The sequence below is a fragment of the Dermochelys coriacea genome, chromosome 21 (assembly GCF_009764565.3).
Source record: "Dermochelys coriacea isolate rDerCor1 chromosome 21, rDerCor1.pri.v4, whole genome shotgun sequence".
Taxonomy (NCBI): Eukaryota; Metazoa; Chordata; order Testudines; family Dermochelyidae; genus Dermochelys; species Dermochelys coriacea.
Genome location: NC_050088.1, coordinates 588,823 through 614,819, shown reverse-complemented (window position 1 = coordinate 614,819; position 25,997 = coordinate 588,823). Strand labels below are relative to the sequence as shown.

The following is a 25,997-nucleotide window of genomic DNA, read 5'->3' as shown; positions in this document are numbered from 1 at the left end:
CCTGGTCAGTGCAGGAGGCACTGTCAAGTAGCGTGTCTGCACCATGGTGGTCATCAACATCGGTGCAGGCAGTGTCGATGACAGCATTGGCGCTTTAGTAGGGCTGGTGCCGTAGCCGGTGCCGCAGTCAGTGCCGAGGACGCTGTTGGCATCATGACCTGAACCACTGGCACATCTGGAAGCGAAGGGGCTGCAGACATCGGCAATGTGATTCAGATGCCGGCATCGATGCCACAGGTAGCTGCTCAGCCGCTGGACATGGTGGGACAAAGGTAGCAGACATGACTGAAGTGGCACGTGAGCGAGAGCCTTGGCTCCAACCCTGGGCTTGTTGGAAAGCCCATGGAGTCCAGAAGGGCAGCTGAGCTGGGTTTTGCCATTGAGAGGCCCACTGCCTCGGTCGGGACCTCCTATGGTGCCTGGAGGATGACTTTCTGCTCCCGCTATAGTCGGAGCGGTACGAGTCCGACTCCAACTTGGAAGCCTCGGAATACAAGGACCGAGGCAGCGCTGCACCTCGAAGCGTCGGGGGTCTGGGGACTGACTTTGCTTCCTGGCATGCATTTCGCTCAGTCCTTGCAGGTCTTGAAACCCGGAAATCACGGCATGTCCTGGGCTGGCAAGGAATGTGGGGAAGCCTGAGGGGAAAAAAACCCATAACGGAACTTGCGACTAATTAACTAGGTAACAAACTAAACAAGAAGAATACAACGAGAGTCGAGCTATTAAGCCAGTTGCCGGAGCAAGAGCCAGGGAAGTTCCAGCTACCATCGCTGGCGGTGAGAAGGAGGGGGTGGCAGGTCAACAGTGCTCTATATTGGGCGCCATGAAGGTGCAACTCTGGGGGCGCCCAGACCGACCCTACAGCAGTTGCTAAGGGAAAAATCTTCTAGCTACTGTGCACGTGCATGCACACACACCTGATTGGAATCGACATGAACAAGCACTCAAAGAAGAACATCAGCACTGACGCTGGAAGAGAGAGACCCAGGACACTTTGAATCCAGCACAGAGCGCTTGAAGCTGCATTTGCAGCAGTGAACATCATGGGCTCCCTGGAAGGAGGACTCTAAGTTCAAAGACATATTACTGAGGCATTCCAGTTCCAGAGACAGTGGCAGGACACCAATATCAAAGAAAGCCAGAGAGTCTTTGGCCCCTATATCTACTTTGGCACCAAGATACCTTCAAGCACCGACCATGACACTGACTAAGAAATCATTTCAGGCAGCAAGATTTGATGAAAAGAAAAGCAGTACTTGTGGCACCTTAGAGACTAACAAATTTATTAGAGCATAAGCTTTCGTGAGCTACAGCTCACATGGTTTCACTTTCACTGTGCCTCCCAACATTGACTCAAGCACCAATCTTGGCACCAGTACTGACACTGGTATTTGTACCATCACCATCCTTGCTGGACCCACGCCTGATGGCACCACCATTCCTGAAGAAGGTTTTCTCCTTTTTCTCTCCTGGCTTCTACAGCAAGTCCTCCTCAGAGAAGGTGGAATGATACCCTAGGAGATACCCAAAGGGCAATCGGTATCTGGCCCTCTGCAAGATGGTAATGAATGAACCACCCACAACTTAGACAGTAGCAATATGAGATGCCACCATGGCTGTATTGCCCATGTTCGGGCCTGCTGTCCCATCAGCCCTGGAGTCACTCCCTGTGGTAAAAGCCTCCACGAGGAGGAGATCCTGCTCTCCGTTTGTCAATGATAGTGAGGGCTTCCTCACTGGAACTGAAAGAGCAGAAGGGAGAGCCAACAGGGCAGGCTAGGGAGATGCTCCAGTTTCCCTCAATGCCCCTCTTCCTTACCTGATGAGGCTATCGATTTGGCCCTGGTGCCAACAGTGGATGACTTTTGGGTATTCCAGGAATTCTTGTCTGAAGTTGCAGATATCTGGGCTGTCAAAATAAACGTAATCCAAAAGCATATCCATAAACTATTTGACATCTTAAGTTATGTACTGTCCACAATAATTGCCTTACCTATTAATGACAGTTTATACTCTGCAAAACACCTTGGAATACCTGAGCCTCACTCCCTCTTACTTCGTAGTAGGTTGAGTACCACTGAAGGGGCTGAAGCAGTTCTGTGCACCCACTATCCGAAGGTCACTCTTACTGGTGTTTACAAGAGAAAATAAGGTCTGCCAAAGGACAAGAATCCAAAGAAACTTTTCAGTTGGAAGGCATACTCTTTGGCTTTCTTGCAGTTCCTCATGGCAAATTACCTACCAGGTGGTGGTCATGAAATACAGCATCTTGGTGTGGGAAAGTGTGACCCCAATTCCTTTCCAAGTTACTGCAGGACTACAGTGGGGAACTGAAGGATGAAGTGAGAGAAGGGCAGATGATAGGCAAAGTGGCATTCCAGGCAGCCATGGATGAGTTGGACACGGCCATCCAGTCCACAGCCATGGCTATTGCAATGTGCTGAGAGTCTTGGGTGCAGGCGTTGTGCATCCCCAAAGAGGTCCAAGCAACCATTGAGGATCTGCCATTTGAGGGGATGGTCCTATTCAGTGCCAGGACAAATTACATAGACCATGGTTGCTAGACATAAGGCCCCTGGACTGGAACCTGGAGTAGTGGGTTGACCCATGTTTCCCTACCAGCTACTGGGGCGGTAGCTCCACTGCCCAGAATATGCTGAAGACTGATTCAGACAGTTAGTCCAGAGGGGCTTTGATACCCTGGAAGAGGAAAACTATAGCTGGAGGGCCAGGTCATAAAGAGGGTGCACCCTGAGCCGTGAAGAAGGAGCAATTGAGTCCAGCGAGAGAGAGCGAGACTGACCATGGTGCAAGCAACTGAGGGAGGTGGTGTCAGACTAGTTGATAGCTAATCCTCAGATAAGCCACAAGGAGGTGCCCCAGCGGTGAGTAGCAAACTCCATGTCAGGACTTCAATATATTAACAGGGTTGATGGGGGGGACCTCTCTGTCTTCCCTTAGCAACCTGTTCCCTATACCACCTACCCGTGAAGATTGCCTTTTTAGTAGCCATTACATTACATCACATCAAAAGATAGGGAAGATTCAGGCCCTCAGGGCACATCCCCTTCTACAGTATTTCATACAGACATGGGTACTCTCAGGTCTTGTCCAAAGTTCCTGCCTAGAGTTGATTCAGAATTCCAGAGGAACCAATTTATCTGACTTTCATTTTTCTTCCACAAGTCTCACTCAGTGCAGATGAAGTTAAACTTTGCACACTTGATGCGGTAACAGCGCTGTCTTTTTACATTGGCAGAATCATTCAGAGAAACACAGATTATTTGTGGCCTTTGCTGATAGAGTAAAGGGGCAAACTCTCTAATCTCTCAGATTGTCTAAAGTGGGTCTCCAGCTGCATAGGGACATGTTACGATTCAACCAGATTAAATGCACCTAGTCTCATTAGAACTCACTCCACTACAGCTCAGACAGTGTCTGCTGTCCCAGTCAGGCAGCCTAGTACAGGCCAGCTGTGCTTGTTAGGTTGACCAAAGACTGTCTCTGCTGCAGACCCAGATTCCTGAGAGTGACCCTTCCTCAAGTCACCTACTTGGGGCCTGTTTTTTTCTGGGTATTTCCGATGAAACTCTCATAAGTCTGGGGTTTGGATGTTCTCTGCCAATTACCAAGACTGCTTGTCCAGCCCTGTAGCCTTTCCAGTCCACCAGGTACTGGAGCCTTTCCTTAACTTGCTGAGAGTTGAGGATTCAATGGTCAAAATACTCCTCTTGTCTGCAGACTGTTATGGGTGGCAGATTAGAGTGGTTTGGGTATGGGTTCCTGGTATAAGGCTTTAAAGGTGAGATGTCAAGGATGAGTCGATCTTCAAGGACTTGGGCAGCTGTCACCTGAAGGTCACTGGGTTCATCGGTTCTGTAATCTTGAAAGACTCCAGATATAGATCAGCTCAATTTAAGTTTCTGGGCAGAGCGCCCAACCTTCTCCCCCTACGTCCAGATTGGCAGCAGCTTGACCGTCTTGGTCTGGGGCGGCTTTAGGAGATTGCAGGTGTTCTTTGAGCTGCAAGTTAGGTGGAGGCCGAATCTGCAGCAGCTGCCATACTGGGAAACTCACAAGTAAATTTGGATGGAAGCAGGGGTGAAAGCCCTAATTTGCGAAGTATGGACTATTTTGCATCAAGAAATATAATGCTTTGTTATGCAAATTTGGCGTAGCACAGCAAGGGAAGCCAGTAACATTAGTGGTAACTCAGGAAGCAGTGAAGATGCTGCTCCAAGATTTGATTGACCCTTTCCATTTGCCCATTAGTCTGGGTGATAGGTAGACCAGGTGAGAGAGTTGATGCCAAGGAGTCTGAGAAATTCCTGATAAAATCAGGAGCTGTACTGGGGACTCTGGTCTGATATTATGCCCATTGGTGACCTGTGATTGCAGAAGATGTTTTCCATGAAGAGCCAAGACATCTCTCATGCAGTTGGAACAGTATAGAACGGGATGAAGAGGTCTATTCTTGCTAGAAGGTCAGTGACAACCGGGATTATTGGGTGTCCCTGGGGAGTGTGGCACTTTTCAGTGAAGTCCATTGATACAATAGACCAAGCCTGCAGAGATGTGGGCAGAGGTTGGAGGAGACCTAAGGATCTTGATCATGGGTTTTTGATATGGGTGCAGAGGTCGCAGGACCTTATATAATTCTTGATGAAAGCTTGTTGTCTTGGCTAGCAGAAGCTTCTTGAAACTGGATCCCAGGTCTTTGAATTGGCTAAAATGACCTGCAGGCAGCAAATTGTGGCATAGTTTCAATACCTGAAGCTTAACTTATCCCTCCAGAACAGAAATACAAGTCTTGTGGTAGAGGAGGCCATTTTGTAGTCAGAACGCTGAGTCAGGTTGGGTACCCACATCGTTCAGATTCTGTTGGATCTGGATTGTGAACATGTTGTTGGAGAACCTCAGACTGCTGTCAGTCATCTTGTTGACAAAGCTGGACATCTTGAGCACGGTGGCAGAGAACTCATCGCCTGCTTTGAGATATTTGTCTTTGTGGGAGAGGGCATCTATCTTTCCGTTTCTTGTCACCAGGTGATAACTTGCAACAGAGGCAAAGTGAGAAAAGAAGAGAGACCAGTGGATCTGGTGATGGTTAAAAAGTCTAGCTATCCATAGGTATTCCAAGTTCTTGTGGTCTGTCAGGACTTTGAGCAGGAACCGGGCTGCTTCTAAAGGTGTCATCATTCCTTGAAAGCTGACTTAATAACCAATAGTCCCTTATCTCAAATATCATAATTTTTTCCCCACCAGGGTTAGCTTCTGAGAATAAAAGGTACAGGGGTGTGGAGTTAGTTGCGGCTGCCCACGTATTGAGACGGTATTGCATCTATGGCAAAATTTGAGGCATCAGCCTCAATCATAAATGGTTTGTAAGATCTGCATGAATCAGTGCTGAGGTGAATGCCAATTTCAGTTGATCAAAAGCCAACTGAGTTTCTATGGACGAGGCAAACCAGGCCACTGTTCGTAGGATCACCGTTATGGGTGCAACCAATGTTAGAGAATCCTTTAATAAATTGCCTGAAGAGATTGGTGAACCCCAGGAGTCATTGCATACGTCCTTGGAAGAGGCCCAGTCAGATATTGCTCCCACCTTATGGGGATCCAATGCGAGTCCCCTGGGTGAGACAATAAATCTCAACAATTCCATTGTATCCTTATCAAACTCACGTCGCTCTTGATTTGCGTAGAGGTCTGGCAGAGTCTCTCCAAGACAATGCACACGTGATGAAAATGAATATACTGACTTTCAGAGAAAATGAGGATGTCATCTAGAAAAATGACAACAAATTGTCCAGCATGTCCCTGAAGATGTCCTTAAAGAAATGCTGGAAGGTTGCTGGGAGTGATGCACAATGCAAAACAGCATGATCAGATGCTTGACATTGCCAGCCCTGGAATGGAATGTAGTCTCCTTCCCAGATCCTTAACAGCATGTAAGCTCTGCAGAGGTCCAACTTTGCAACGACCTTGGCAGAGCAGTCTTTCAAACAGCTCATTTATGAAAGGGGTACCAATTTTCAGTGTGTGATGTTGTTCTGAGCTTGTTAGTCCACACAGTTGGAAGATTCCTGGCGTTATCTAAGTAGGACTCCCATTAGCCTCAACCAAGCAAATGGGTAACTGTTTGAGTGTCACCCAAGAGCAGAATCCATGTGGCCAGTCTCTCAGAGAAGAAAGAATGGTTACTTACCCTATAGTAACTGCATTTCTTTGACATGTATTGTATTGTCCACAAGGATTCCATGACCTGCCCTCCTTTCCAACTATTATGGATTCCTGTTTCTCTGGGATTCTGTATTGGTGATGGAATGGAGGGATGTGTGGGCGTGCTCTGCCCTCCTCCTTTTTGTAGCACATCCTTGCATATACATCCTCTTAACATCTTATGGATTCCTCACTGAAGGCTCTATCCTGAATTCCTTGTATTCCCAAACTTCCACTGGATTTGTGAGGAGTGCATGTGCCCATCTATGCACCCAAACAAAACACTTACAGCCTGGTTACTCTGGCTATGCACTAAGGAGAGGATGTGTCTCGTGTAACTATATGAAATATTTTAATGCAAACATTTAATATCTCATAGTAGTCCATATAATGCTATATAAGTGTAATATGACTAACAGCTATCCATAGGTTGGTTTATGAAGTTTTGGGTTCTCTGTTTCTTTGCAGCAGTATTCAGAAACTATGTATTATAAATGCATAAGCACTTGTGACTTTTTTTCTGCAGAAAGAAGTATGTGATTTGGAAGTACGGTTAACTGGTGCAGTTGAAAATGAACAAAATTGTTTAAAACAGATTGCAGCACTGAATGCAGAGCTTGAAAAAGAGATGTATGACTTTATTTTTAATTACATTACCTTTCAAGTTGTTGCTCCTTTAATGTATATTTAAAATCTGTGATTTGTTTTCTAATGAAAAATGTAAGGTTTATTTTGTTGCATTGTACCCCTTTGCAATTACTGTGTATCTCTCACTTCACACTTGTCTCTGCTGTCTCTCCCTCTTATTGGTACCAGAGCACAAAGGGGGGAAGCTTTACTTATGGAAAGGGGTTGTCTTCAGGAAGAACCATGGAAAACTGCTTAAGCTGTAACAAATGTCAAAAGTTTGTTAAAAAAATAAATAAATAAATAAAAGCAAGGTGCAACTGTTGCTGATACTTCAATTTCCTCCCCTTCTGCTCAGAGTATTTTTCAGTAATGTAAAAGCTGAATGGACTACCACCCTCCTCTTCCCCTCCCCCACAACAGTGTTACTGTATTTATCTGTGCCTTTTAAAATTAGATTAATACTAGTATTAGTATTTACAGCTGGAGACCCACTTTAGATAATCTGAGAGATTATTAGTATAATCACTAAACTGGGAGGAGAGATGCACTGGAAGGTAGGGATAGGATACAGAGGGACTTAGACAAATTAGAGGATTGGGCCAAAATAAATCTGATGAGGTTCAACAAGGACAAATGCGGAGTCCTGCACTTAGGACGCAAGAATCCCATACACCGCTACAGACTAGGGACCGAATGGCTAGACAGCAGTTCTGCAGAAAAGGACCTAGAGGTTACAGTGGATGAGACGCTGGATATGAGTCAATGGTGTGCTCTTGTTGCCAAGAAGGCCAGTGGCATTTTGGGATGTATAAGTATGGGCATTGCCAGCAGATCAAGGGACGTGATCGTTCCCCTCTGTTCGACATTGGTGAGGCCTCATCTGGAGTACTGTGTCCAGTTTTGGGCCCCACACTACAAGAAGGATGTGAAAAAATTGGAAAGCATCCAGCGGAGGGCAACAAATATGATTAGGGGACTGGAACACATGACTTATGAGGAGAGGCTGAGGGAACTGGGATTGTTTAGTCTGCAGAAGAGAAGAATGAGGGGGAATTTGCTAGCTGCTTTCAACTACCTGAAAAGGGGTTCCAAAGAGGATGGATCCAGACTGTTCTCAGTGGTACCAGATGACAGAAGGAGGAGAAATGGTCTCAAGTTGCAGTGGGGTAGGTTTAGGTTGGATATTAGGAAAACCTTTTTCACTAGGAGGGTGGTGAAGCACTGGAATGCGTTACCTAGGGAGGTGGTGGAATCTCCTTCCTTTCAGGTTTTTAAGATCAGGCTTGACAAAGCCCTGTCTGGGATGGTTTAGTTGGGAATTGGTCCCGTTTTGAGCAGGGGGTTGGACTAGATGACCTCCTGAGGTCCCTTCCAACCCTGATATTCTATGATTTGTATTATGGTTGAGGCCCCAGTCAGGATCAGGGCTCCACAAGCTGTGCAGTGTAGAAACATGTAGAAGAATCCATTGCCTGTCACAATGATTTTATATCCTTTTTTCGAATCATAGAAATGGACGATTTGGAAGGGACCTTCATAGATAATCTAGTCCAGTCCACTACATTGAGGCAGGATTAAGTATTTTCTAGACCATCCCTGACAGGTGTTTGTCTAATCTGTTCTTAAAAAACCACCAATGACTGAGATTCCATAACATCCCTACATAATTTGTTCCAATGCTTAACTACCCTTACTATCAGGAAATTTTTCCTAATGTCTAACCTATCAAGCAACCATTTATTTAAATATTTTTGGATGTTTTCTACATTTTCAAATATATTGATTTCACTTACAACACAGAATACAAAGTGTATAGTGCTCACTTTATATTTTTGATTACAAATATTTGCACTGTAAAAATAATAAATAGTATTTTTCAATTCATCTCACACAAGCACTGTAGTACAATCTCTTTATTATGAAAGTGAAACTTACAAATGTAGATATTTTTGTTACATAACTGAACTCAAAAACAATGTAAAACTTAGGAGCCTACAAGTCCACTCAGTCCTACTTTTTGTTCAGCCAGTTGCTAAGACAGACAAGTTTGTTTACATTTACAGGAGATAATGGTGCCCCCTTCTTATTTACAATGTCACCAGAAAGTGAGAATGGGCGTTCACATGGCATTTTGTAGTTGGCATTGCAAGGTATTTACGTGCCAGATATGCTAAGCATTTGGGTATCCTTTCATGCTTTGCCACCATTCCAGAGGACGTGCTGCTGATGCTTGTTAAAAAAATAATGCATTAATTAAATTTGTGACTGAACTCCTTGTGGGATTATTGTATGTCTTCTGCTCTGTTTAACCCACATTCTGCCATATATTTCATGTTATAACAGTCTGGTATGATGACTCAGCACATGTAAGTTTTAAGAAAACTTTCACTGCCGATTTGACAAAAATGCAAAGGAGGTACCAATGTGAGATTACTAAAGATAGCTACAGCACTCGACCCAAGGTTTATGAATCTGAAGTACCTTCCAAAATCTGAGAGGATGAAGTGTGGAGCATGCTTTCAGAAGTCTTAGAAGAGCAACGCTCCAATGTGGAAACTACAGAACCTGAACCACCAAAAAAGAAAATCACCCTTCTGCTGGTGGTATCTGACTCAGATGATGAAAATGAACATGCAGTGGTTTGCACTGCTTTAGATCATTATCGAGCAGAACCTATTATCAGCATGGATGCATGTTCTCTGGAATGGTGATTGAAGTGTGATGGGACATATGAATGGGACATCTGGCACATAAATATCTTGCAATGGTGGCTACAACAGTGCCATGCGAACATCTGTTCTCACTTTCAGGTGATATTTTAAACAAGAAGCAGGCAGGATTATCTCCTGTAAAGGTAAACAAACTTCTTTGTCTGAGCAATTGGCTGAACAAGAAGTTGGGCTGAGTGGAAGTGTGGGTTCTAAAGTTTTACTGTTTTATTTTCAAATGCAATTTTTTTTTGTACATAATTCTGCATTTGTAAGTTCAACTTTCATGATAGAGATTTCACTACAGTACTTGTATCAGGTGAATTGAAAAATAGTATTTTTCTACAGTGTAAATACTTGTAATAAAAAATGTAAAGTGAGCACTGTACACTTTGTATTCTGTGTTACAATTGAAACCAGCATATTTGAAAATGTAGAAAACCTCCAAAAATATTTAAATAAACGGTTGCTTGATATCCCTACTACAAATACATCCCTGAATGATGTTCGCTTTTAAAGATAAGATGTATTAAGTGTATGTAACACATGGTGGGAGGAGGACAAAGATAACAGCAATAAAAACATATGGTTACATAGTCTAGCTGTGTACATAATTTGGTAGTTCAAAGTCGTTGTAAATGTATAGATTACGTAGCAATATCAGCATGCTAAGCAGATAGTAGAAGCAGGGCCTGAGGACATAGAGATTTGCATTCTGTACAGTCACTGAAAAATAATTGTACTCTTAGGCAAATCTGCCACCTCTTAATCCAGCCAGCGTGCAGGGATTTACCTAACCAAAACTAACCGTACAGGGTGAGTCAGCGGTGTTTGTTACCCTGTGTTCAAGAAGCTTTGTCATGATCTGATTTGAAAGGGAATTTGAGAATACAAATAAATTATTCCTCTTATCTCCCAATTATTTTAATAGGATACAGAATGAGGAACTAAATATGAATTGCAGTAAACTTTTATTAGAAAAAGAACAAATATCACAAAAGAAAAGTGATACTGTCACTGAGCTCAAGAAACTACAAGAAGTTCATAAGGCAAGTTGAGAAGTAAACTTACCTTCTTTTGGAAGACACTCAAAATAAAATGTGATTAAAGCATATGGTATATCGAAATATGACACAGAACCATTTTCATGATGTTAGTTAATTTTGAAACACAATTTTTGCATTTTAAAATACGAATGGTGAAATTCACCCTTTGCAGAGGACTAGATGAAAGCATATGTACTTCTTTGTGCTGTCTGTCACTGCACAGATTGAATTTCACTCAAAATAAATAATTGATTGCATGCATCTTTGTTTAGGATAACAGAAAGAAAGAAGAAAAGACTAAGAAGCTAATAGAAAACCTTGAAGAAACAAACGGCCAGCTAAGGGAAGAAAAAACAAAAATATAAGTAGCATATTCTTAGAAAAAGTCTTGATTCATTTATTTACCATTAGTTTTTGGAGTTATCCTTTTTCATTCGTATATGTGTGTGTGTGTGTGTGTTTATCCATTGGCTTCTATGACTTCAGATTAATATATTTGTTTTCAGGCTGTATGTTAATGTAATGGGTTTTGGTGACTCTCAGGTGACTTTTGGGGCACCCAGGACTGAGAGTCACCTTGTTACCCTCCTTCCTGATGAGGAGGAGGTAACAAAGGAGAGTCTTGCCTGTGATGACTGGGTGGCCTGTCAGCCATGCAAGCACCCTTTCTGCAGGCTCTGCCAGGTCCTTTCAGCTGTGTATGAATTCCTCTGGAGCATTTCGCTGTGATAGCCATTCCCTGACTCTGGTTACTCACAGAAATTCCAGATCCTCTGTCCCCAAAGGCAGAGCATACTCCAGTTTACCAGTTTTACCTTAAACCCTCCTCCTCTAGAAGATACAGCTTTGTAATAAAATTAAATAAGGTCTATTTAAGAAAGGATAGCAATTCTACTAGAAATAAGAGTATTGGAATCAGATGGTCACAACTAAATCATAAAACACTAACCTAGGTCTACACTTGTTCATATTTACTTTTCCCATCTAATAAAGTAGGTTTTCCCCGCCAAAGTTCAGTGTGTTGCAGAGCTGGCTGGCTTCAAAGGAACACTGCTCCAATTTTTTTGTGAGATCAAGCACCCTCCTCAAGATGTGTCCTCAGTGAAAGAATACCAAGTGCCTTTCCCCTTCTGTGATATACTGAAACAGTCTTTTGTCTTCATTCGTAGACAGGGTGATTCTCTGTCTGTTAAAAGAAAAGGAGTACTTGTGGCACCTTAGAGACTAACAAATTTATTAGAGCATAAGCTTTCTCTGTCTGTTGTAACGTTCCTTTTTTTACCTCCAAGTGGTTTTGATTGTTTGCGATTGTGTCTGATGGTTTTCCATTGAAAATCTTGGGATGAAGCAAGGCTAGACTATTGAGCCTTGCGTTACGTCGCTGGCTAACCAAGACAGGTTCACAACTCCGACCACCTCAAATGAGCCATTGTGGAGACTTATCCTCTGGTGATGAACTTCTGCTTCAAGTCCATAAAGCATACTTTCCATATAGTTCCTTAACTATTACCCACACATTCATCTTGTAATGCTTATGAGTCTTGAGAGGTCAGGAGCTTTCTATAGATACCTTATGTGTTACTTTTTGGTAAATATCCTGCAAGATGTGCGTTTAGTGTAGTGAGCTTGTCAGGTTTGAGGTGAGAATTGTTTGCAAAGAACAGGGGACCCTTTGCTTCTGGGTCACATTCTCATTTACATTAAGACTATTCTGCACTATTCTGGCAGTGTACAGAGCCATAAAATTGCTGTGACAATAATTTACACCCACTTTATATTTGTTAGTTATGTTCTTTTTTTGTAATTGTTGCACAGTTTATATCAAGAGCTATACTGCATCATTCATTTTCATCTAAGACGTTAGAAGTTTGGGTTTTCAATTTTCTCAGAAAAACCCTTTAATTATAAAGGAAATTTAAAGAAAATAGCATATACAAAGTTATTAGTTAAATGTGGAAAAAATGAGACATAACTATTATGGAGAAAAGGATTCTTATTAAATTTTACCATTTGAAGTGTTGTATATTTTGACAAGTCTCATTGTTAATCTGCCTTCCATAATATGGATTTAGATATTATGGAGATAGATAAACTTATTGTATGCATAGGACTTTCTAGGTCTGTGAAAAATACGTACAGCTCAGAAGTGAAAGTCTGGGCCAGTGCCCTGTACCTTTTAGGGACATCTTCAAAGACTGGCATAAAGCACCCTTAATATTAGCTATAAAGGAAGCTGCCTTTCTAGCTTTGAGCTAAGCTGTGATTTTTAAATTTTTTTTAGCTGCAGTGAAAGAAATCTTCATTTTTAAATTAATTATTTACTAATACTTATTAATTTGGCATTTAGAAATGATTTGGAGTCTCTGAAGGAGAAGATGAAAAGGAAAGATGAAGAGGCTAAAACTAAACTGGATGAAAGTGAAGAAAATGTATGGGATATATACAATGCTACATCTTATTATGAAAAAGCTATAGCAGTAAATGTCTGAGCCAAAAAAGGTATCCTTGGGAAAAAGATGATGGCGAGTAGGAAATAAGAGTTGTTTAGGAACAGGCTGGTTGTGATGCTTTCCATAGTACCCAGGGTTGTGAGGCATCTACCTATCCCTTAGAGTGAGAAAGTACCTGCTGTGGATTAGCTCCCTGACTGCACTGGCCTCTGACAATGCAAACACTACCTTCCAGGACTCCTCAGGCCTTGCACACCCTGTGCAGGTTAGTGATAGGAACACACCAACCCCCAAGTCCTCCGAATGTCTCTCTGGACTGCCCAGCCCTTGTTCCACGTTCACAGAACTCAGCTTTGCTACTCAAAAAGGAATAATACACACCAACTGATAGTTTTAATTCAGGATCACCAGTCCACTTAATATACAGCACTTAGATATATTTATAGTGAAAACAAGAATAAGTTTACTATCAAGCAACAGAGATTTAAATGATACAAAATCAGAATATTGGAAACATGTTTGCAGATAAAACAAAATCATAAAATGCATTCTAGAGCGTACACTTTGTCAGATGTTTGGCTGCATGCATGTGTTCCTGCACGCTGCACTGGCTTTGTCCAGATAGCCAATACAGCAGGCTCTGATCGAACTGACCAATAAACACAAGACTTAGTTTAGTAGCGAAGGCACCCGGCCAGGTTTATTGCCAACAAAGCACGGCGCTAATGCCCTGGCTAAGTGGCTAAGTGGTACACTAACACCTGTATGCCTGTGACAATGGATTTTTCACTGTCCCCTAGGCCAGACAAAGGGTAAAAGCGAGGTATCCCAACATTTATAGACTGAGACAAACAGCCTGGGGTAGACAACTTATCTATCACCTGACGTGTTTCATGACATGTTTGTTATCTCCCCTTGTACTTTTTCCTGATGTTTCAGACAGAACATCACTATTCATTACTTTTGTCAGACCATTTTATCATGTGCTGGATTGGAGTGTTCTTGTACTGGTCTGCTGGAATGTGTTTACATATTCAGTGTGTTTTAGCAATGGTAGCAATATTGGTGCCGAGATTGTGTACCGGACACCGACTTGCAGGCAAGCATATGCTTTTGACAGGGCCTTCCTGTTGCTCATAGCATAACTTTTGCTGACGTTGGTTGAGACCTCAGGCCTTCCACTAGGCCCATGCTTCAGGTTCTCTCTTTCTTAACATTCCTCTGTCTCCTATAGGATAACTTACCTAGAGTCTTTCCCTAGCATTTTCAACCAGGACCTTTCAGAAGATCAAGCCTGCTGGTGCCTTGTCTTCTCAGATTGAAGAATGCCAGAATTTCTCTTTTTTCAGAGTAGCAGCCGTGTTAGTCTGTATTTGCAAAAAGAAAAGGAGTACTTGTGGCACCTAGAGACTAACAAATTTATTAGAGCATAAGCTTTCGTGAGCTGCATCACTAGCTGTACCGGACTATCCCTTTGATCCTCACCTCAAAACAGGGGTGTCCCCTAGCTATTTGTCTTACTGTTCATTTCATTCTGAAGCTCTTTGTTAGCATTTGACTCAGTATACCAATAGACTTGTATTGTAAGACCTGCAATACACAGTGATCCATCAGGGAAAAATGCCTTCCACTTCCTGTCTGTAGAAGTTTGTCTCAAGGCCCTGTACCTTTGAATGACCTGCCTTTAACTACAAGATCTAGAGAATGTAATTTTCATCATGCATAACACCTCCCATGTTTTCCATATGTATTTCTTTGAATGATTATAGTGACCCATGGTTGTCTGCAGGTTAGATGAGATTTTAATACTAGTATGTCTGGTATGGAGGATTTTTATTTTCTTGTGTTTTCTGGTGCATAGAAATATATCTTGGAGCATGCCAAACAGTCTCTTACGAAGTTTTATTGTGAAATTAAATTAGATAAAGACACCCAGAACAAGGGATGGTTGCTTGCTGCTTCTGCAAGTATAAATAAATAGCAGAAGAAAACTAGCTGCATATTTTGTGGCAATTTGTGGTAAAATTTCTAATAATACTTTAGCCAGATTTAAAAATAATGTATTTCAGACTAGAAACATTGGAAGTGAAATTTCAAGAAAGGAAAAGCAACTGAAGATGCTAGAAAATAAGGTATGAGAGTATACTATTATACTATGAACTAGAGAGAACTTCAAAAATTCTTTTCCATTATAAGCATTAGCTGCAGTATTTCATATACAATTTGTGAACAGAAAAGAGGTGATTATGGTTCCCTACTACACATTTTTGCTCTGCTCTAATTACAGCTTTTGATGTAGGATGACCAGACAACAAATGTGAAAAATCGGGACGGGTGGGGGGTAATAGGAGCCTATATAAGAAAAAGACCCCAAAATGGGTACTTTCCCTATAAAATAGGGACATCTGGTCACCCTGTTTTGATGGGCTGTCCTACTACAGTTTTACTTGCTAGCAGTAGACTATCAAAACCATTACAGCTTTAGTGCTCTAAATCCTGATTCAGCAAAACACTTAAGCTTGTAATTTACGTCCCACTGAAATCGGTGGGATTTATGCATGTGATTATAGTTAAACACATGCTTAAATGTTATACTAAATAGATACTTGAGCATGTGCTTAAGTGTTTTTACTGAGTTGGGGCCAAGAATAGTTCCAATGAGCATCAGTGAGGTTAATCACATTACTGAAGTTGAGTATGCTTAAGTGCCTTACTGAATTGGGACCTATGCAAAGACAATTGCAATTGTTCTTAAAATATCAGTCAAATAAATGAACAAATTCTAAAAATAATAATTTTGCAACGATTCATTGTTTGAAATCTCTGTTTTTAGTTTAACAATTTAAAGAAACAGGTTGAAAATAAAACCAAATACAACGAAGAACTGCAGCAAGAGGTATGTAGAATTTTTTAAAGTTATAGGAACATGGAAAACACAGAAATCCAACTGCATTTGTATAGAGCAAAATTGTTGTTCAGTTTCTGGTAGGATTTTAAATAGATGTGGAGTCTTTGCAAATGTCTATGAGATTACATAAGTGGTTCTCTTTTCTATGATAGTCTTAAATCAGGTCAAATCTAAAGAAAGTTTTGTCTTTAAAATGGTTCTTTTTTAATTGTAAAACTTGGCCTACTTTAGTGAACAGTAATTGTAAAAAGTATATATTTATAATGAATTCTGATTATTTTGTATTTGATACACAGTGTCATCAGTATACTTTAAATAAACACTTGAGTTAGTCAATTATCCATCAGGAAAAGCAGAAAAATAAAAATCTGAGCTCAGATTGTCCTCTCTTGTTAAAAGCCATGGTAGTGGACATTTTGTGAGGAAATCTCATTGAAGGCTTTTTCACAGAGTTTCCCCCCATTTCACCCTACAAGGGGGCAGAGTTGTCTCCTTGTAGAAAAGCCATCCAGAAACTTGTGCCGTCTGCTTGGAGCCTCTGTATCACTGCATCAGGACTGGCCCTCTGGAGATTCCTTTGTAGTGCAGCCTGGGCCTGTGTTAATTTTTTCATGGAAGTTCAACAAGCAGGAGGCAGAGATGTTCTGCATCCTGCTTTTTCCTCCTCTCTTCCACCCACGTTGCTCACATGAACCTTGAACCATGTGCAGAGTTTTCCACAGTGTCCACAAAGGGTAAAAAAGAGTTATTGAGGTACTTGAGCTTTCCTTCCACAGGGAGGATTTTTCCATGCACAAATCTTAGGGAGCCTGATATGGGACATGGATTGTTTAAAAATATATATAATTTTTAAGGAGAGAGTACTGGGATCAATCTTTGGTCCCAATTCTGACTGTTGTGTGCTGGTGAGGCAGTACACAGTATGCAGAAAATTGCTGTAAATGGGCAGCTGAAGATAACCTCGCCTCCATTTGCCCTGTGTGTTTTACTAATTTTAGCTACCAATTTTAGCAGCAAAGCAATACTCCAGTATGTTAATAAAATAATGTAAATGTTTAAATGCATACCTTTAGTCTTCATTTTGGTTTTAACAGAATAAAGTGTTGAAAAAAAAAATTGCAGCAGAAAGCAAGCAATCCAGTATTTATGAAGGGAAGGTAAGTGTATACTAAATAAGAAAAGTGGCACCTTAGAGACTAACAAATTTATTAGAGCATAAGCTTTCGTGAGCTACAGCTCACTTCATCGGATGCATGCAAATGAAGTGAGCTGTAGCTCACGAAAGCTTATGCTCTAATAAATTTGTTAGTCTCTAAGGTGCCACAAGTACTCCTTTTCTTTTTGCGAATACAGACTAACACGGCTGCTACTATGAAACCTGTATACTAAATGTTTGTTGTAAAAGTGAAAGACAAGTAGTTGAAGAGCATGAGTCTGTCCTTAAGTCCCACTGAAGTCAATGAGATTACGTCTGTGTTTAAAAATTAAGCAAGTTTAATTGTTTTGCTGGATTGGGGCCAAAAGGTTCATTATCTTCTTGTATCAAGCTATGATATGTTGGAGACTGTCGGCTCCCCATTGAAATCAGTAGGAATTGAAGTTTCTCAGACTCTTACAGGAGATGCTCTGCACCTCACTGAATCAAACATTTAATAAGAAATTTGTGAAATTGTATCCACTGTTTCTAGGACAAGATTTCAAGGGTAGTTAGACTTTCAGTGCTGCAAGCACCCGAGCACGTATTATCTTTTTTGGATCAGTTAATATTTTTAATTAGAAGTTGGCCCAGGTTGCAATATTCAGATGTAGCATTCCAATGCTACAATGTCTGTGACCACATAAGAACCTTTATAGATAGATAAGCACATTTTTATTTAGATTTTAGTTTGGCTCGTTGCAGAGATGCAGGTCAGCAACAAAATTCAAATCCAAATATGAGTTTGGGAGTTCAGAATCTCTCTTTACTTTTAATTCTGTCAGTTTCAGTTTTCCTGGAAAATAAAAAGTTATTCAGGGCTTGCTTCTGTATCATTCAGATCAAGGAAGTTGTCCCATTGACTTGACTCAAGCAGGGTTAAACCACAAATGATTTGTTCATAAATGAGCATTTTATGTGCGCATTGTAGCTGGTCAGGTCAGCCAGACCTGTAGAGGAGCTCTATGTAGCTCAAAAGCTTGTCTCTTTCACCAGCAGAAGTTGGTCCAATAAAAAATGTTACCTCACCCACCTTATCTCTCCAATATCTGGGACCAATATGGCTACAATAACAATTTTAAAAATACATTTACATACTTTGACAGCAATATAACATTCTTTAAATTACTAATATCCTTGTGCTTTACTAAAATGACAAAATAATATAAATGTTTTTTCTCCTTCTGAACTTCTTTTCTCTAGCATCTACTGAAAGTAGCACAAGAAATTTCTCTAGCCTAATTATTCAAATGCATATTAACATATGGTTATATGTAATTTGTGTGATAAGTTGTTTCTGCCATAATATATGAGCTTTTGTTTAAATAGTACTTAATTTTGAATAAACTAATTTTACTAGGGTGTACCCTTTTAATTCATGTCATGGTTTCACTGAAGTCAGTTCTCAGTCAAACATGCAAATTGTTGGCCTCTTCCAGGCATTTTGCTAGCGAAATCAGCAATTTAAAAGAATGTTTTAACAAATACAGTTCCTTTCATAGAGATTACTATTAATAATAATAAAAACCTACTAAGACTAATGGGCCAGGAAAATTCCCAGTTCTTCAATCAATGCTATTCTAAATGGAAATTATAAAATACCACAGGACTAGATCATTGACTGTGGCTGAAGAGTATGCAGTACTGCTCAGGAAGGGGATTGCAAAGGTGGCATGGGAGTCAATGGAGACTCTTTCTTACTCCTTGCAGAGCCCTGCTTTCCATACCTAATCTTCCCCACAAGAACAGGAAGAGTACAGGAATGGAAGACTATTCTGTGGCTGCACAGCTCTGGGAGGAAGTCATACTGCTAGTGGATGAGTTTCCTGGGAATAGCAAGCATGGTCTTATTTTCTTGTGAATTTTAGGACATCATGTACACTTTGGGGGGGACGCTCTCCTTTCAAGTAATCAGAAACCTCCCCCTCTTTAGGTGGTGATGTCTTGGAGACAGTATTAGTTGAAACTCGTTACGTTTCACTTTTCCTTTTTCATATGTTTTTCCATTGGAGGGGGTGATTTAATTGAAATTATTATTGCTATTTTCCCAGTAATTAGGAAAAATTTGAAAGGCCATAGCTCAGATCCTTGTTTAAAAAAAAATTGACTTGAAGGTAAACTGTCCCAGTACAGAAGTTGGTCCAATAAAAGATATTACCTCACTCATCTTGTATCTCCAGTATAGGATAGGTAATAACCGCTTAAATGAATCAACATATATTAAAATTTACTCCTGAATGGTTAATTGAAATGATTTTGTCCTTTAAAAGGTGAATAAATTACAACTGGAGCTCGAAAATGTAAATAGGCAACATAAGGAAACAGTTGACAGCTACCAAAAAGAAATTGAGGCAAAAAACATAACAGAAGAAAAACTTCTTGAAAAGGTAAGAATTACTAAAATGTACTGTTTCTTTGGATTCGTTTGAGTAATTTGATATTTATCCAATGTTTAATGTGTTTTGTAAAGTTATTTAGAGCTGATCCTGAGCTCCATTCACATGTTACAGTCCTGTGGACACCTGTGGCCATATGGGGAAGCTGTCTATATACAATTTATTACTTCTATGTGAAATCATGAATTGTATGTGTAACTCCAACACTCAATTTGAAGTCAGTCAGTAAGTCAAGGGCTGGGAGAAGTTACAGATCAAACAAATTAAGTCATTAATGTGAATGGATCCAATTCAGATGGGACCGTTTTTTGGACAATGTGATGGCTGAAGCCTTGGAGAAACAGTTTTCTCTAACTTCTCTGCAAGTGGGTTTGAAAAATGGAAAATCCCCAAAGAGCAAAACAAAGTACCAAGATGTTCGTGCTAGTTTTTAAAAACACAAAATCTTGGAGGGGAGGGTCACACAGATGAAAAAAGCATGGTGCAGGAGAGAGGAACAAAGACGCATGGTTTTGGAAGGAGAGAGGACTTTTTTGACTTTGGGGGACCAGTCAAGATCAAAGGAAACAGGCATTAGGAAAGAGAGAGAGACTCCATGATTTGGAGGAGAAACTATGGGCAGCGAGGGGCGGGGGGGAAGGGGAGTCGTGTCCTGGACACTCTAGAGGACTCTAACCAAATCCCAGAAAACACTGAGGAGGAAACTGAAACAGGTGAGGAAATTGAGACAGGGAATAGCATATAGATGTTTTATTTTTCATGATCTGAATTTCTTTTGCGCTAATATAAAAAGTAATTACTTTAGCAATCCCTGTTGCAAAGCCTGTGTGTGTTTTGCTTCAACTATCATGAGTCCCTGAAGAGAAATAAAACCAGTGTGCCCACAAGGTTGGAGCTCTGAGAAGGTGTGTGAGTAAGATATTGGGGAATCTAGGGGAGCCAGTGCTAGTTTTCAGGGCCTAGGAAGTTGGACCATGGAGTCTCAGCTTGCCAGATGGGTTGTTTGCAGAGTATTTGTAGCCTGAAAGTGTGCCTAGAGACCCAGAAAGAAAAGGAGTACTTTTCGCTGTAGCTCACGAAAGCTTATGCTCTAATAAATTTGTTAGTCTCTAAGGTGCCACAAGTACTCCTTTTCTTTTTGCGAATACAGACTAACATGGCTGCTACTCTGAAACCTGTCATTATAGAGACCCAGAGTAAGAGACAGGGCATGCATGGGCTTTGTTCAGATTCAGGAAGCATAAGAGCCCATGGATCCAGTGTGGTGAGACCCAAACACAGCACCTGGTGCACGTCTAGTGGGGGGAGTTTGACCAGGGCCATGACAAAGTCAGTGGAACTGCTTGTGTGTGAACTACGAATACTGGTGATTTATAGGCTTTCAGCATTGAGTCCTTAAGTGAAAACGTTCATATTTGGGTCTCTAAAGTTAGGCACCTAAATAAAAGCTAGGATTTAGTGCGTCAATTTAGGTATCCAGGTTTGAAAATGTAGGCCTTGGTTTGTTAAGTTGCCTTTCAACTAATGTGCATTGTAGTACAGGAATTTTTAAAATTTAAAAATACGGTATTTTAAAAACTAATTGCACAGGAATTTTTTGTGCTAGAAAGTACCAGAGAAATACTTTCTCTGAAATAAAATGAGAGTGAAAAAACTAAGATTTTAAAATATCTGTTTTACAGATTTTTGCAAGGCAGCCAGGCATTTTTTAGTCTTCAGTACTGTAGATTATAATATCACAAAGAAGAAAATACTTCAAATCAAGTGGTTCATTCCATCCATATTACTGTAATTGTTAGAATAACTTCAAAATGTACCTTGTGTATTTCATTAAATGAATAGCTGTGATTTCATATTTGAGAAAAATACAAAAATGGTCAGACAAGTCCATTGTGAAAAAAGCATTTCTTTTCGTGTGTGTGTGTGTGTGTGTGTATATATATATATATATAATATACATATAGTATTTTAACTTTTTAAATATATTTTTAGCTTCATTTATTTTATTTTTTTAACTTGATGCCACAAAATTTTGCCTGTCCTACAGTTAAAGATAAACTGTGCAACAATGCAGGCACTGCAAGTGAGCCATATAAAGAACAAAGTGGCTTTTGAGCTAATGGAAACCCAACTAAGTGTTGGACTGTCATAACAAAAACTAAACTATATGTAGTTTTGGGGGTTTCATAAAAATATTGCATTCAATGTTGCTCACAAATTAGAAGAAAATACTGTGTTGTTAACAGGGAGAAAAGATGAGGTTAATAGCTGATGAAGCAGTAATATTGCAGAAAGAAATTGATATTCGATGTCAGCACAAGATAGCCGAAATGGTAGCACTTATGGAAAAACACAAGGTAAAATAATTTTGCTAGTTTTATATGTACAATACATGACATTATGTCTGGAATCAGTAAAATTGCAGAAACCACAAGTATTAGGAACTAGGAAATGGAACTTTATTATAAGGACACTGATCTAGGAAAATTAAGCTGGAGATATGCTCAGTTTCTTCACATCTAACAAGAAATGCATCAATGACAGGAAGCATTTCTTCACTATCTTAACTCCTAAATATGTAGATAAGCAGAAATTATAATACTACTTGTAACTGAAGCATTTGGCAATCCCTAATACTGTAATACTAGTTGTCGCAGAGATGCAGCTCTCCTAGAGCTGCTTTGGGGGTTGCAAATACTGAGATATTACATTTGCATACATTTTTATGGAAGAAGGGAAATACGGACCTTAATGATCATTTAGAATTCTGAATGTTCCTATGCTTGTTCTGTGGGAAGGATTTTCTGGCATTTCAGATTCCTTGTGGTCCCATTCTCCCACCCCAGGTTTTCTTTCGGTGTTAATTTTCGGACCGCATCTTGTAACATATTTTAGTGACTATACTTCAACAAAAAAGCTTCAAAAACAGACTCCAACGAGAGACTGCTGAATTGGAATTAATTTGCAAACTGGATACAATTAACTTAGGCTTGAATAGAGACTGGGAATGGATGAGTCATTACACAAAGTAAAACTATTTCCCCATGGTATTTCTCCCTCCCACTGTTCCTCTGATATTCTTGTTAACTGCTGGAATTAGCCTACCTTGCTTGTCACCATGAAAGGTTTTCCTCCTTTCCCCCCCTGCTGCTGGTGATGGCTTATCTTAAGTGATCACTCTCCTTACAGTGTGTATGATAAACCCATTGTTTCATGTTCTCTGTGTGTGTGTGTGTGTGTATATAAATCTCTCCTCTGCTTTTTCCACCAAATGCATCCGATGAAGTGAGCTGTAGCTCACGAAAGCTTATGCTCTAATAAATTTGTTAGTCTCTAAGGTGCCACGGGTACTCCTTTTCTTTTTGCGAATACAGACTAACACGGCTGCTACTCTGAAACCTGTCATATTTTAGTGAAGCACTCTGTACCACTCTTTTTTTAAATGGATATGTCCATAAATGTTACTTGCTTCAGTATAACCAGCCTTTCCACACAGGTACATTTGATTCCCCACTGAGGTCATAAAATGCTTTTAAATGGCCCCACAGAGTATTATTGTATAGAGAAAAGGTGTGAGTAGCATCTGTAGAAAGAGTTGAGATATGTATCGTTGAAACTTCAAACTAGTTTTATGTCCAACAAAGTTAGTAATCTTTTGTAACTTCTGAATAAAGAATGAATACTAGCTGTTTTTACGTGATGATTTTTATTTATCACACTTATGCACATGACTCTTTTTATGCAGCATCAATATGATAAAATGGTTGAAGAAAAAGATACAGAATTAGAACTCTGTAAGATGAAAGAACAAGAACAAATGGCAGTAAAACAATCCTTGGTAAGAGCTAAACCTTAATAGTGAATAACTACAAGAAAATTAAAAGAAACAGCTGCAGACGAGTGACATAACTAGATAACAATTTTTCCTTTTTTACTGTTTGTTTTTTCTCTATTTTAGATGTGTACTTTATATTCTGGAACTGTACAATGAAGGCTAGCCCCCCAATTTCTGTGTGCCATACTTGCTTATTACTATTTTTGTATGTGTTACAGTATAAAGTATTTTAAATGAAATGTAAGCAAGTGTACTTCCCTGTCTACTTTTCTCCTGATGGCCTCTGAATGTTTTCACCACTCGATCTGATTAAGGAACTTTTGTATCAAACAGTGTGCCATTTTTTCCTGGTAATAATATGCCACAAATAAGAGAAAAACTGCTCGACTTGAATAGTCCTGTCCAAATATTAATAGATACATTTCTCAATAGTACTTGATCTGTTGAAAAAAAATAATAACAACCTCCTAGCCTATGACCGCATTAACTTTTCTGTGCCCCTCCTTTCCCTTGCAAAACCTCACTTTGGCGAAGGTTCTGAGAGTAGTCACCAAGTCATTGAGCAGTCTCTGACAGTGTAGCCTCAGATCCTCATCCCCCTCAAATCCAGTGAAGGGATTCTCATGGAGATTTCCTTCTTACAGGAATTTTTCACACGTATTTCCATGGGAAGGGGTTGATCCAAGTCTACAAATTAACTCATTCATGCTGAACATACCTGTTCCTCAGATAGGAAACTCCCTTATTTCAAAACATCCAACTTAACCATAGGCCTGTAAATGGCTAAGTGTTTGAAGGTACCCACAGTTAACTTTTAGAATTATTTCTGTCATTAAAATAATGTAAAGTTGAACAGTATAGTAGTATATGACAGATACATTTATGTGAGGTTTTTAAAAACTATTTTCTTTTTCAATGTAACAGAAAATTATTAACTCTTATCTGATTGTAATTTTTAGGAAACTGAGCTATCTCATGTAAAAAGTGAACTGTTATCCCTTAAGGAGCAGGTTAAAATAGAGGTTAAAGAGAAGGTATGTCTTGTGGCATTATGTTTAAATTTTTTTGGCTTAGCCCTGTGGCTATATCATTTAGTGCTAGGAAGGAAATTTGGGTTGATTCCTCTCTCTCTCAGGACTTGTGTACACTTAAGAGCCTTTGTGAGTATAGATATTCTGGCAGAGGTATGCCAGCAAAGCCCCCTCTTGGAGACAGGATATGCAGGCAAAAGGAGTCCTGCTGGCATAGCAACACCACCTCCCACAAATAGCATTAACTATGCTGACAAAACCAAGAAGAGTCCAGTGGCACCTTAAAGACTAACAGATTTATTTGGGCATAAGCTTTCATGGGTAAAAAATCACTTCTTCAGATGGTTCTTCATTTACCCACAAAAGCTTATTTCCAAATAAATGTCAGTCTTTAAGATGCCACCGGACTCCTCATTGGTTTTGTGGTAATATGGCTACCTGTCTGATACTATGCTGACAAAGCACTCTTCTGTCAGTATAGTTGTGTCTACACTGGGGCTTTTGCCAGCATAGCTATGTCAGGTAGAGGGGTTCACTTTTTCACACTCCTAGCCCACATAGCATTGCTGGCAAAACTTTGTAGTGAGCCTCACTCTGCTCTCAAGAGCTTGATGTGCTCTGAAGTCAGCATGCCTGGCTGAATTTAAGTCAAATTCCCATTGACCTATATGGGTCCAGGATTTCACCTTTGGCCTCTGAAGTAATCCAGTTGCAACGCTACAGAAGTTTTCTACAAAAGAGTACAGGCATATAAAAAATGAATTTATGTTTTGGACGCAGACATTTTAGCCTTTCCTTATCCAGATACAAACTGTCGGAGGAATGTTTGATGGTCTGAATCTTAGCATACAGATTGCTGAGCTTGTACACTACCTTTTATTGTACACAACCTCAAGCACTCTCATGGAATTTGTTGCTAAATGACTCGTACTAGCACAAGACCAGAACTGGCCAAACAATATGCAACAAATAATCTCATGAATTTAGCCTCATTTTTTAGTTCATGAATTATCTACAAACAGATTGCGATTTTTATTTATTTGCAGTTGTTCAGTAGATTACTTGTGCAAATAAATTCTCTATTCATGTTGTGTAATTGTGAATGGACTGTCTAATGGGTCTGTTCATGAGCCTAAGTGCTTGCAGATTCAAGCCCTTAGTGAATAAAAGGGATCACAAATATTTGACAGAATATTTACCTGACTCTGTAGAGGACCAAACTCCCTATGTGGCAGAACTCCATAAAAGTAAATGAATGAAAGATGGTCTGAAATAAAAAAAGTCTTACTGCATAAATAAAAAACAAACACTAATGAAAACTGGGTATGTAGGGACAGTAAGAGATGTATCCTTTCCCATATATAATTAAGATAAGTGTGTTAATTCTTGTTTCCACTTTTTAAATATCTACTGAAGTCTGAAATTTAATTAAATGCTGCTCGTATATTGTTGTTTGTGTTTATAACTGAATGCTGAACATGTGTACTACTCCATTATCGTACAGAAGATATATTCAGCTAAAATATATTTGCAAATAGAGCATTTGTTACATATTACACTACTCCTTTTTTTT

The 25,997-nt window shown here is 40.0% G+C and overlaps 1 protein-coding gene across 1 annotated transcript in view; it reads left to right on the top strand.

Annotated features, from left to right (window-relative positions):
- Positions 1-25,997, top strand: part of SYCP1 (synaptonemal complex protein 1) — a 63,471-nt gene that overhangs the window by 26,204 nt on the left and 11,270 nt on the right. The window contains exons 17-27 of the mRNA XM_043500380.1: positions 6,752-6,855; positions 10,495-10,612; positions 10,882-10,948; positions 12,953-13,038; positions 15,129-15,191; positions 15,893-15,955; positions 17,062-17,124; positions 19,433-19,549; positions 21,805-21,915; positions 23,304-23,396; positions 24,353-24,427. Coding sequence (XP_043356315.1) covers positions 6,752-6,855; positions 10,495-10,612; positions 10,882-10,948; positions 12,953-13,038; positions 15,129-15,191; positions 15,893-15,955; positions 17,062-17,124; positions 19,433-19,549; positions 21,805-21,915; positions 23,304-23,396; positions 24,353-24,427 — 960 coding nt within the window. The remainder of the gene's footprint in view (positions 1-6,751; positions 6,856-10,494; positions 10,613-10,881; positions 10,949-12,952; positions 13,039-15,128; positions 15,192-15,892; positions 15,956-17,061; positions 17,125-19,432; positions 19,550-21,804; positions 21,916-23,303; positions 23,397-24,352; positions 24,428-25,997) is intronic.